General features: G+C 44.6%; 1 protein-coding gene across 1 annotated transcript in view; it reads right to left on the reverse strand.

Annotated features, from left to right (window-relative positions):
- The window catches only part of ATXN10 (ataxin 10), a 180,944-nt gene that overhangs the window by 144,024 nt on the left and 22,969 nt on the right, over nucleotides 1-13,951 (reverse strand). The window contains exon 2 of the mRNA XM_006866892.1: nucleotides 9,943-10,134. Within this exon, the coding sequence (XP_006866954.1) occupies nucleotides 9,943-10,134 (192 nt within the window). The remainder of the gene's footprint in view (nucleotides 1-9,942; nucleotides 10,135-13,951) is intronic.

Consider the following 13,951-nt stretch of genomic DNA (forward strand, 5'->3'; position numbering starts at 1 on the left):
TGTTTGATCGATTTCACACTGAAGAAGTTGGTAGAATTCTTCTATTTCATCTTCACTGGCTTTAGTGGTTGGTGCATAAATTTGAATAATAGTGGCATTTCACTAGATGGCTTAATAAATGCTGGGAAGACTGCGGGTAATAGTCCCTGAGGTCGGCTCCCTAACAAGGCCCTGTGACTTATAAAACCTTTCCATAGAGTGTAGAGATCTTCCGATTACAAAACGTGTGGGTCAGCATCTGAGAGAAAATGTGTGGCCAGAACCAGAGAAGATACGTGGCCAGAAGCTGGCGTGAAGGCACAGATGAAGACGGCCATGGGTCAGGGAATGTGGGCAGCCTCTTGTTTGGTGTCGTCAGTGAGTTGGTTCCTACTCACAGCAACCTCATGTGCACCACAACGAAAGACTGCCCAGTCCTGCACCATCTCACCAAGGTTCTATCTGAGCCCACTGATGCTGCCAATCCACCTCTTCAGAGGTCTTTACTGACCCTGCACTTTACCAAGCATGATGTCCTTCTCTAGGGATGGTCCCTCCTAAGAACATGTCTGAAGCACTAATGGCAAAGTCTCACCATCCTGGCTTCTAAGAAGCATTCTGTTTGTACATCTTCCAACACAGATCTGTTGGTTCTTCTGGCAGTCCATAGTACTTTCAATATTTTCCTCCAACACCACAGCTCAAATGCATCAATTTTTCTACGGTCTTCCTTTTTCACTGTCCAACTTTCAATGTCAAGAAAACAAAAATCCTCACCACTGGACCAATAAACAACATTCTTATCAATGGAGAAAAGATTGAAGTTGTCAAGGACTTCATTCTTCTTGGATCAACTATCAACACTCATAGAAGCAGCAGTCAAGAGATCAGACGACGTACTGCACTGGGCAAATCTGCTGCACAGGAACTTTTTAAAGTATTGAAGAGCAGAGATGTCAGCTTGAGGACTAAGGTGCGCCTGACCCAGGCCATGGTGGTTTCAATAGCCTCATATGGATGCGAAAGCTGGAGAGTGAATAAGGAAGATCGTAGAAGAATTGATGCCTTTGAGTTGTGGTGTTGGAGGAGAATACTGAAAGTGCCATGGACTGCCGAAAGAACCAACAGATCTGTTTTGGAAGAAGTGCAGCCAGAGTGCTCCTTGGAGGCCAGGATGGCTAAACTTCGTCTCTCATACTTTGGACATATTGTCTGGAGGAAACAGTAGCTGGAGAAGGATGTCATGCTGGGTAAGGTGGAGGGTCAGAGAAAAAGAGGAAGACCCCCAACGAGATGGATCAGCCAGGTGGCAGCACTGATGGACTCAAGAGTGGCAGCGGTAGTGAGGTTGGCCCAGGATCGGACATTGTTTCATTCTGCTGTGCATGGGGTCGCTATGAGTCGGTTCCGACTCGATGGCACCTGACAACAACAACTTTCACATGCAGATCAGGCGACTGAAAATACCACGGCTTAGGGCTTAGGATGTGCCACATAAGTTTTCAAACTGGCATCTTCACTCTTTAACATTTTAATGAAGACTTTTGAAGCAGATTTGTCTAATGCAATAAATATATCTTTTGATGGCCTGACTGTTGCTTCCATGAATGCTGATTGTGGATCCAAACAAAATGAAGTCTTCCACAACTCTGATCATTTCTCCATTTATCATGATGCTATTTATTGGTCCACTTTTTTGTTTTCTTTACATCAAGGTGCTATCCTTACTGAAGGCTGTAGTCCATGATCTTCATCAGCCAAGTCCTCTTCACTTTCAGCAAGCAAAGTTGTGTCATCTGCTACTGAAGACTATTAATGAGCTTTCCTTCAATTCTCATGCCATGCTCTTCTTCATATAAATCAGTCTTTCCGATTATTTACTCAGCAGGGAGTCTGAATAAATATGGAGAAAGACTACAACCCTAGCACACACCTTTCCTGATTTTAAGTCATTCAGTATTCCCTTGTTCTGTTCTAACTATTGCCTCTTGGTTTATGTACATTACAATTATGTGTTCTGGAATACCCATTCTTCACAACACTATTCAAAGTCTGTTATGATGCACACAGTCAAATGCCTTTGCATAGTCAATAAAGCATAAATAAACATCTTTGTGGTCTTCTCTGCTTTGAACCAAGATGCATCTGACATCAGTAATGTTATCCCTCCTTCCATGTCCTCTTCTGAATCTGCCTTTTATTTGTGGCAGCTCCCTGTAAATGTACTGCTACTACCATTTTTAAATTATCTTCAGCAAAATTTCACTAGCATGTGATATTCATGATATTGTTTGATGATCTCCACAATCCAGTGAGTCATCATTCTGTAGAATGGTAACAACATGGATCTCTTCCAACCAGTTGACCAGGTCAAATCTTTCAGATTTCTTGGCATAGACAAGACTACATCAGTTTGCTGAACAATTTCAATTTGCATCCCATCAATTCCTGGAGCCAACACATTCAGTGCAGCTTGTACTTCTTCCTTCAGTATCATTAGTTCTTAATCGTGTGATGCTTCTTAAAATCACCCAATTCTTTCTACTAAAGTGACTCTCTGTATTTCTTCCATCTTCTTTTGATGTTTCCTGCATCAGTATTTTGTCCATAGAATCCTTCACTAATTACAGTCAAGGTTAGAATTTTCCCCTTCGTTCTTTCAGCTTACTAAATGCTGGGTGTGTTCTTCCTTTGGTTTTGTGACTCTGGGCCTTTGCACATTTCATTGTAATATTTTATCTTCTTGAGGTGACCTTTGAAATTTTCTGTTCAGCTGTTTTACTGTAGCTTTTCTTACAATTGCTTCAGTTTCTCTTTGCTCACGGGCAAATTTCAGTCTATTATGGCATCCATTTTGGTCTTTCTGTCCTGTCTCAAACAACCTTTTGCTTTTTTCAGGAAAGATGTATTTAAAGTCATCCCACAACGCCTCTGGTCTTTGGTGATTAGTGTTCTTAAGACGGTCTCTAAATTCATGTGGGATATATTCAATGTCATAGTCTGACTCTTGTGGACTTGTTTTCATTTTCTTCAGCTTCTGCCTGAACTTGCTGAATATAAGCAATTCATGTTCTGTTCTACAGTTGGCCCCTGGCCTTGTTTTGTCTGATGATACTGAGCTTTCTCAATTGTCTTTTCTCACAGATGTAGTCCATTTGATTCCTGTGTGGTACATCTGGTAAAGTCTATGTGTATAGTCTCCTTTTATTTTGTTTTAAAGAGACATTTGCCATGAATAAGTCATTGGTCTTGCAAAATTCTATCATGGCATCTCCAGCATTGTTTCTATCATCAAAGGTATACTTTCCAACTACTGACCTCTTCTTCTTGTTTCCAACATTCACAACCCAACCATTAATTATCAGTGCATCTGGATTCCAATGTTTGATCCTTTTCAGAATGAAGGAAGTTGGAAGAATTATTCAATTTCATCACGTGTGAATTTACAGTGGTTGTTGCATATATGTGAGTAATAGTGGTACTAAACTGATCTTCCTCGTAGGTGTATGGATACTATCCTATCACCAACGGCTTTGTACTTCAAGATTGTTGCAGTCATTGTAATGTTAGGTGCTGTCGAGTTGATACTGACTAATAGCAGACCTATGCACAACAGAACAAAACACTGCCCAGTCCTGGGCCAACCTAATGGTCCTTGTTACCCTTCAGCCCATTGCTGCTGCCACTGTGCCAATCCATCTTGTTGGGAGTCTTCCTCTTTCTCAATGGACTTCAAGATAGATCTTGAAATGTTCTTTCTGGAGACTGCAACACCATTCCTTTTCAATTTGTCATTCCTGGCATAGTACACCATATGACTGTCCCATTCAAAATGGCCAGGATCAGTCCATATCAGCTTACTCCTAGGGTTTCAGTCTCTATGTGTTCCATTACATTTTTGATGACTTTAAATTTTTCTAGATTCATACTTCATATATTCCATGTGCTGATTATTAACTGATGTTTGCAACTGTTACTTCTCATTTTGAGCTGTGCTCCATCATTAAATAAAAGTCCTGTTAATTTTACTCCATCCATGTCATTAAAGTCAACTCTACTTGAGTTAGCTCTTCCCCAGTTATATTTTCAGTGCATTCCAACCTGAGGGGTTATCTTTCAGCACGATCTCAGACGATGTTTTAACGTAGTGGTTACGAGTTGGGCTGCTAACCTCAAGGTCAGCCGTTCGAAACTACCAGATATTCCATGATAGAAAAATGAGGCTTTTTGCTCCCATAAAGATTTACAGCCTTGGAAGCCCTACACAGGGTCGCTATGAGTCAGAACCGACTCCATGGCACATAACCAACCAACAAGCCCCCTCAGAAGTGATCCACCTCTCCTTCTTCCTAGTCTGTCTTCTTTTGGAAGCTCAGCTGAAACCTGTCCACCATGGCTAACCCTGCTGGCATTTACAATACCACTGACATAGCTTCCAGCCTCACAGCAACACACAAGCCACCACAGCATGACACACTGACAGGCAAGTGGTGGAAGAAGCCACTCAAAGCTAAAAACGATGAGAGCACGAATTCTCCTCTAGAACTTCTACAACAAACAAAACCCTGTCAGCCCATTTTAGGTCTCTGAACTCAAGAATGCTAAAATAAAACATGAGTGGTTATGTAAGCCAATACGTTTATGATGATTTGTTACAGCAGTCAGAAAACTAATAGACTCTGGTTCCCGAAGTGGTGCATTGCTGTAACCAATACCTCAGAGTAGGGAGATAGCTTTGGAATTTGGCAATGGATCGAAGCTAGAAGAATTCTGAGGCGCATGGCAGGAAAAGCCTAGAACAGAAGGCAGCTGGCAGAAACAAAGCTACTGCTGGTGAGGGCTCAGAAGAAAACACGAAGCGTGGTATTGGAAATGGAGGAAAGGCGGCCGTTTTACAGAGAGGCAGGAAGATTAGCAGTCACGTGGAACACCAAACTTATCAACAATGAGCTTGGCTATGTAGCTGATGGCGTTCCAAAGCAAGTCACTCAAGGTGCCACCTGGTTTCTTCTTGCTGCTGAAAGTAAGATGCACGAGGAAAGTGATCAGCAGTACGGAGAGCTGCTCAGTGAAGAGGAGCCAGTCCATGCTGATCGGGAAATTCAGCCTAGCAGCATTCCGGAAGGCACGTGATGGAGGCAAAGCCAAGGGTGTGGCCACAGGGCCTTTCAGCAGGGCCTCGGGATAATCAGGTCTCAGATGCTGGCCACACCGAGGGCGTCTGGTAGAGATTAGGTATGTGATTCATGAATTTCCCTCAGCTACCTCAGCATAACCATCAATATTCCACAGAGATTCCCATTCGGTGGAGGTCCTCTTACCTAATGGTGCGAATCCCCGTAACACGCCGAGAAGACCCACCAGGTTTTTGAGATTCTGGCAGTAGGATCGCTGTCAGCTTCAACTCAAAGGCCCAGAGAAAGGAGGAACTGAGAGCAGGCTGTCAAGCTCCCAACATTCACCACAAGGAAACAGGCTGACAGAACTCCTCCGCTGTTATACCTGCTACCCTTCCTGAAAAAGGCAGCTGTGGGCAGGGCTGAGGGGGAAGAAGGACAGTCTCAAAGCAGCTCTTGAAGCCCAGTACGCTGCCCAATTTGAATCTGAAGTCAGGTGACTTCTTTCCTTCCATTTTTTCCCCCTTTTAAAGGAGAATATCTCTAACTGAATTTTTGTTGTTGCTGTTGTTGTGTGCCATCAAGTCAGGTCATAGCCACCCTGTATACAGAGTTTCCAAGGAGTGGCTGGTGGGTTTGAACTGCTGCCGTTGTAGCTCAAAGTCACCTCACGTTCAAGCGCATTATCCTGCAGCGCCACATCCTATACCAATCCCACACTGTATTTCGGAGGCAAGTTAACTTGTTTTCTAATTTCACAGGTCCACAGATGCAGAGAAACTTTTGCCCCAAGATGGCCCATACTCAGAATCTTACTCAGATGTAATGTAGATGATTTAGATGATGAGATTGGGACTTTTGGTCTAATGAGACTTAGATATAATTTTGAACTTAATGAGTCAAGAATCTGAGGGTCCTTGGGATGAGATGAATGTATTTTGCTAGTGGAACAGATGTGAATCTTTGAGGGGCAAAAGGGAGACTGTGTCCAAACAATGGCAGTCCCAAAGATCGATACATCCTAATCCCCAAAACCTGTAATTTTGTTACTTTAAAGAACCAAAACGATTTTTTAGATGTGATCAAGTTCAGAATGTGGAGATAGGGAGACTATTCTGGATTACCTAATATAATCAGAAGGTTCCTTACAAGAGGAGTAGAGACACCAGAAATGCTACACCGCTGCCTTTAAAGGAGGAGGATGGGGCCATGAGCCAAGGAAGGCAGCTGCTCTCAGCTGAGAACCCTAGACTCATTCAAGGAGAAGGCTGTGTGCTGGCGGCCCGGTGCTGGTGGCCAGGAGGCAGGCTTGCAGAATGTGCCCTGCGGTTATTTACATGATTTTATATTCCTGAGGGCTTTTGCATATACCCTCCCCCCACCCCCCCAAAAAGAAACAGAGGGAATAGAAGCAAATACTGTTTAATAATGATGCACAGAAGACATTGTAACCATTGCAGTGAAATGAGTATAAAACCGATATTCTCCCATGTAAACTATCACTCAATTGACAATCAAAACTTAAAAAACAGAAAAGGGGACTAGGTAAGTGCAGGTAAATGATAGTACACGAAACAAAATATGATTTACTGAATGTAAAACTAAGGATTTGCCATGTAAACTTTTACTCAATTCCCAATTTAAAAAATAATAATAAATAAAGTAACAGGAAAAAAAAGAAAGAAAGCAGGTGCTCTCTAGAAGTTAGAGAAGGCAAGGAAGCAGATGCTGTCTTCGGCCTCCAGAGTGAAATGGCCCTGTGGACTCCTAGCCCAGTGAGACTGGTTCTGGATTTCTGATCTCTAGAACTGTAAGACAATGAATTCCTGCTGCTTGAAGATACTGAGTTTATCTTTATCTTTTCCAGCAGCAACAGAAAACTAATGTAGTCCCCTAGTCTCTTCATGTCTCTCAAGGTAAGTCAGAATCAAATAAAAAAAGCTGTTTTACTACTAAAGAAGAATCCTGATCCGAATGGATGGAATATTCCAGAACCCTGTCACAGCCTTGCACTACTGGACAGCCCTCACAGAGATCAGGGTCAATACGCACACGGCAGGGCTCCCGCCTGCCCCAAGGCCAGGAGGTCAGAGGGCTGAGCTCCCCTTCTCGTCTTCCATGCTGGTGGGCTGCTGACAACGTGGCTTAGCAACTGCTTCCCTTCCACCTCTGCTTCCCACTCTCGCTTCTACACATACAAATGGTAAACAGACGGAAAACGGGCCCGTTTCTCTATGGCCAGAAAGTTGAGAATGATTTTTTTTTTTAACTTTTTAATGGTTGGGGGAGGGGAATCATAAGACTAATAATTTCATGAAAGTGAACATTTTATAAAGCTCAAATCCCTTTGTCTGTAAATTAAAGGTTCACTGGAACCTGGCCACACTTGTATTCAGACACTGTGTGTGAATGTTGCTACAATGCAAGAGTCGGACAACTGCGACAAAGCTCCCACAGCCCACAAAGCCTACAGTATTTACTATCTGACCCCTGCAACACTAACAGCTCTGAACTGTTTTCTTTCATGATTTTCTAGAATTCCCTAAGACTCAGATTGTTTGCTTTGCTCTCTGACAGCCCATTCCATATATCGTTGGTGAAGTCCACCCCAAGTATAAGGCTCAGCCAAAAGACGCAGAAAGATCTGAGCTTTAATGGTACGCCCCTGTTGATTAACTTTTTAATAAAAATAAAATGTATGATTTTGTATTTCTGACTACAAAATGTCTTTTCCCAAGCTGATAGTCTAAATGGTTAGAATGTCTCTTTGAAAATCAATAGTGAATAATAACATAATTCTAGCCAGTAAGAAACAGAAAATTAAGCACTCCTTTTAAGTTGTTTATTTCAGCCCAACCTAAGCTGCCTGCAATGAAGATGCCACTACTGCGCCATGCCTTGATGGGTCTGCGCGGGACAGCTGAGAGCAAGAATGGATGTGTGACTCTGACAGGGGGGCACTGCATTTGCCATAGTTTCTATTTTTACGTTTGGATGTTTATGGCTTGCATATCACTTTTGCAGTCAAAAAAGAAAAGAATAAATCATCTTAAAAGAGCATTAAGATAATGACAAACTTTTATCCCCATGTCAGTGCTGAGACAGAAACATTTACTATTTACTGATCAGACCACGTGCTCAGTTGTTTGGTGTGTTACACACACACACACACACACACACACACACACACACACACACACGTCACCACAATCCTGGGTAAAAGGTATACTTTGCCCTACTCTACAGAGGAAAAAGCAGACCCTCAGAGAGGCTCACTCACTCCTCGGGACCAGCTCCATTGCACAGCCCCGGGGCCAATGTGGATGTCCTGGGAGAGTTACGACAGATAGAGCCAGCTAGTCTGGAACTCGACAGAACGTCCCTAGGCTGTCTCACTGAGAGCATGACCCTCAGGTAAGCTATTTCACCTCTGAGTCAGAGCTTCTTGTCTCGTAAACATGGAAAACCAGTAGTAGGCTATACCGCTGCAGCAGGTTTGTTCTACGCATTAAACACAACACGGCCAGGGCAGCAGCAGGACAGAGCCTGGTGCTTAGGAACAGCTCCCCAAGCTTCCCTCCCTCCCCGCCGAGCCAGCAGTCTCTGTTCTGAGGCGCTCCCTTCAAGGGGAGAAGAGCCACCCAGCGGTCCGTCCTGCTGGCCCACTGCTTTCAGCACACAGCACCAGTCAGACCAAAGCCTGGGTCACAACCACCAAGCATCCCAGTGCTCTCTCCATTGCCCTGCAAAGAGATGGCAGGTCCGGTTCAGTCCTGGAGTCAGGCAACACCAGCTTTTCCCCTCCCTTTTGATCCTCAAATGCTCATGAATCAAATCGAAGTCTCAGGTACAGGACTGTCTAGGCAGTCAAGGGCTTCTGGAGTAGCTCCTTCACTCAGCATGGTGGGCCCAGGAGGCCTGGAAGCTGTCTACACCAGGTCCGGGACAGACAAGGTGAGCATGCTCTGTGTGGCTCAGCTAGTCACTTATTAATAAAAATGTCGCTCCAAGTTTAATAAAGGCAGGTTTCATCCAATGGAAGGGAAGAGGGGCTCCGTGCTGAGAGGAGAGAGGGCCGTGGGCCGTGAGAGCAGAGCGGGTCATTCTGTAGCTCCTGTCTAGCTGCTTTTACAAATGTGGACAATGCTAGACTGGTGACAGTCAGGTGTGTAACTTAACACACTCTTAAAGAAACAAAGGCCATCTGACTAGTTTAGAAAAGGAGCTCCTTGTTTAAAGCAAACACCAGGGTAACCAATGACAACATCAACCATTTACAACTAAGAAAAGGCCAGCGCTACATGTGCACTGAAATCACAGTGACCCTCTAGGACAGATTGCAACTGCAACTTTGGGTTTCCAAGACCGGAGATCTTTACAGGAGCAAACAGCCTCATCTTTCTCCCATGGAGTGGCTAGCAGGTTTGAACCACCAATCTTCTGGTTACCAGCCCAACACTTAACCCACTGCAATGCCAAAGCTTCTTAAAAAAATTACACATATGTAATTAAGGAGGCCGCAGCATTTAGGATTTAAGAATCAAAACAGGTTCATATCAGTGCTGTTTACAAAACTAAATACCTGAAAACAAATCATAAATACAAGAACCCTAAGTAACCCCTAATATTAAACGCACACGATCACACAGCATTCCATTCATTTTATCATTATACTCAGGTGTGATGTGCTGGATTTCTCCTTGGAGATGAAAAGGCTGCTCATGCACTGAGAAAGGGTGATACTCTAATACCAAAAAAATTCCTAACAGATAGCCCTGGAGATGAGCCGCGTGCACACCACGTGGAAATATAATCAAAGGCCCTTCTGTAACTACAAAGACCCCACCTGATTGAATCCTGGTTCACAGAACACTCAATGCAAGCGTTTCGGAGACAGCGGAAGCATTCTGTTATTAACTGCAGGCTGGAGGCGAGGTGTTCGGCTTGGGAAGAATCTCTGCAGGCCAGTTGAACATCGTGCAAAGACTTCTTTAGGATTCCCAGGACTCGCTGGAAGATACTCCTGGGTGCTGTGTCTCTGAAAAAGGATAAAATGGGGTGTTACTTACTAATCAGGGAGAAGAAACCAAAAATACCTCCTCCCTACGTGTCCTATTCTGACAACAGCTTGAATCGACGTGTTAGGGGAGGTGAGCTGTATTTTTCTAATCCAGTGCGTTTATTGAGAACACAAAATCAAGGTTCCGTCCCAATACGGAGGGCCTACTGTACCTTTCATGGATGTGTCACTGAATCTCTTCCGGACCCTCCTGAAGTCAATACTGTCATTTCCATTCTAGAGTCTAGCTTGAGGATTTCTACTTCTTACGACAATTTAAATCCTAGATCAGGAGACAGCTCAAGCTGATGAGTCTGCCCTGCATCACATGCTAGACATCAGGGGCATGACCTTAGCCTCTGTTCCCTGAAGTTCAGTTATGAAGACAATGCATATGAAGGGCTGCCTGGAGAGGCCAAGTACATCATCTGATTTCTAGCTACTGAGAAGCTGCGTAACACGCCATGTGACTTACACAAATTCACTTTCATGGATGAGGGGGAGAAACTTTAAAATTTGCCAGCTTTTCTAGAAGGAGCACACACCCAGGGGAGAAAGATGAGCGGGTGGATGTCCCCTTGGGGCATATCTCAGTTCCCATTCACCTAGTGCCAGGAGCATCGCCAGGACATTCCAGAGCTATGAAGATTAAGATAAAAATTCGTTTGAGCAACATGGCACCAAAATGTAAGCCAACTTCCTGACTCTGAGTCCCTGAAAGAAAGGGCGATCTGTCTGGAGAAAGGCAATCCTGAACCAAAGGTGGCTACGCTGGGCCCTTTAAGAGATCCTCACAGGTAACCTGCCACCGGCACATTGTCACCTCATGCACCTGTGGTGGAACCTAACTCCACAGTCTGTTGGATTGAGCCAGACCATCAGGGAGCGGTACATTTACAGAGAGCTGTTGTGTTGTTGTTGTTGTTGTGTGCTGTTAAGTCCATTCCAACTCACAGTGACCTCAGAGGACAGAGGCAGACGGTCCCACAGGATTGTCTAGACTGCCATTTTCACAATGCAGAGCACCAGGTCTCTTCTCCCACAAAGGGGCAGTGGGTTCTAGGCCATGACTGTTCGGTTAGTACGTAACCTTTAACCCTTAGACACCGGAGCTACTGACAGGAATGGCCAGAATCCCTGTGCACTGTGACTAAGGACTCAGAGGAGACGCGGCCCGGGAGCCTCAGTCCATGAGTTCTCATACTCCAAGTGTTATTTCTGCCTTAAATTGAGACAATAGGAATCACCTTGTTTAATTTACCATGTTTTCCTCACTGGCTGAGCCTTTAATAAGCCCAGAGCCGGCCTTATTAAGATACACACACCATGGCAAGACTTGGAGTACCGACCTGATTTTCCCTAGTCCCCGATTTCTTCGCTTACCTTCATCATTACAGTATTGGATTTACTGTTGAAGGGAGCTCAGGGTTGCTTTTGGAAGGAGGCAGGGTACAGGTTGATGACAATGTGTGGAACTGCACAGAAAAGGATTTGCCCGAGCCTCCTCACCCCGCCATCTCTGAACACAGAGCGTGAAGCCGTGAATCAGTGTCTCAGTGATGAGGGTCAAACCCCATCAGTAAAAGTTCAAGGGTACAGTTAATCCTGCCTCAGCAGTTGTACGTAGCAACTAAGTGTCTATGTCATTATCACTGAGTATATTACAACAAAAAGTGCGGACAGCTAACACCTGAAGTGAACCTGGAGGAGTACTGAACACAGCGCATCACAACTGCTGAGAAACACTCAGGAGTGCAGGACACAGTGAGGCAGCTTCCACAACAGAGCAACCCCTTACTGCGCAGCTGCGTAACGTTTACATGACATTGACTATTTGATCTTACAGTCAGAAGTACAGCCTGCCTCTACATTCTATTAAGATGGCTAAGAAATGTGTATTTATTGCCCGGAAAGTTGTACTGAGGAATTTTTTTTTTTTTATCACAATAATGCACTCGAAACCGACTCGACGGCACTTAACAACAACAACAACAATGCACTTGCTCATCCTTCAAGGGTAGCAAAGGATGTACTACTAGAATTTCATTGGGAACCCTACCCCATCCATCCTATAGCCTTGATCTTGCCCCATCAGATTTGTTTTGTCCCCAAAACTCAAAGAACATTTAAAAGGAGCATGATTTCAGTCCTTTAAGGATATCAACACTACCATTCTGACCTGTGTAAATAAAAGATGGCAGAAGTCCTCTGGAAGGTGTTAGAATGAAAATACTGCCCTCAGAAATGTCTACACCTAGATGAAGGCTATGTCAAGAAACAACCACTTCAGATTTTGATATTTTCGTTTAATATCTATTTCTATGATGTTGCGGGGGGGGGGGGGGAATGTGTATTTACACCTAGACAGAGAAGCCAATATGATTTCCTTCAGCTGATCCTTTGTGGTCCACATCTCCCCATGGGCTCTATTACTTACTCCCTTCCCATGGGGACCGCCCCGCTTCCCTGATGTCTCTACTGGAAATCACAGCATCTGTTTCTCCCAGGATGGATTATCAAGAATAGCAACAGCTCTGGACCCTATCTATGGCAAACTGAACACGACAGAAGGAAAGTAGTCCTGTTAGGGAAACTGGACAACCAACGCTCTGAATAGACCATAATAAATCCCTGAACTAGCCGTCTTGTGAAAAATTTCCAGTATCACACACTAACGTGTCACACGGGCACCATCCCTCCATCCTGTATTATATTTTAACTTAAAGGAAACTGTGGGGCTAAATTCAAGCCAACTAGCTGTGAATAAGTTACTAATCTAACTCACGGCCGAATGTATCAGGTGCATAGTAATTAATTTGCAGTATAAAGAAAAAGTCATTTGGGGTTGGGCTCACTGTCATTTGCTGTCCCAAGAATGCACAAGCATGAATTTCTGGTAAGACCAGCAAGGACTTTGAACCCCCTGGCCCAGAATGTTGTTTCCACACCATCCCCACCCAATTAGCTGCCTTCTCCTTCCAGCCTATGGCACACCCCAGCACCAGGGAACCTCCTCTGCTGTCCAGCTCCCCACCCTTAGGTGCCACTGGAACTTTGTATACACGACCAACAGTGCAGTGTGTACCCACATAAGACTACATTAATTAGTCCTCAGCTAGCCTGGGTGTCCCTGAAAAATAGAGGCTGTCTTCGTCCTTTCTGGATCTCTGGGGTCAAGAATTGGCATCCACTCAATATATTGGTTCCGTCCCAACTGAGGAGACCACTCACTTACTCAGAGTGGCTGTGACCACATGGCAAACTCGGACACAATCCAAATGGACTGAGCATGTACCCTGGGCTGGGCCTGACGACCACAGAAAGGGGAAGGGTCCTGGGGAAATGCTGCAGCAGAGGTCAGCATTTCAAACCCACAAGGTCAGCGATTCAAACCCACCAGCCGCTCCTCAGAAACCTTATTACAGCTTCGCTATGAATCAGGAGTCCTGGTGTGGCGCTGTGGGCTAATGCGGCAAACTGCAAAGTCGTCTGAACTGCAAGGCTGGTGGTTCAAGCTCACCAGCTGCTCCTTGGAAACCCTATACAGGGTCGCTATGGGCCAGAATCAACTCGACGGCACTTAAAAACAACATGAATCAGAACCAACTCAACAGCACTTCACAAAGAGACCTTATCTTAGGTCTGTGGACTCCCCCGGTAAAACGGCTAGGGGAAACTCTTTCCTCAAGTTCCAGGTTGTTGTTGTTGTTGTAAGGTGCCATCGAGTCGGAACCGACTCATAGTGACCCCATGCACAGCAGAATGAAACAATGTCCGATCCTGGGCCAACCTCACT

The sequence above is a fragment of the Chrysochloris asiatica genome, unplaced genomic scaffold, assembly GCF_000296735.1.
Source record: "Chrysochloris asiatica unplaced genomic scaffold, ChrAsi1.0 scaffold00097, whole genome shotgun sequence".
NCBI classification, from domain to species: Eukaryota; Metazoa; Chordata; class Mammalia; order Afrosoricida; family Chrysochloridae; genus Chrysochloris; species Chrysochloris asiatica.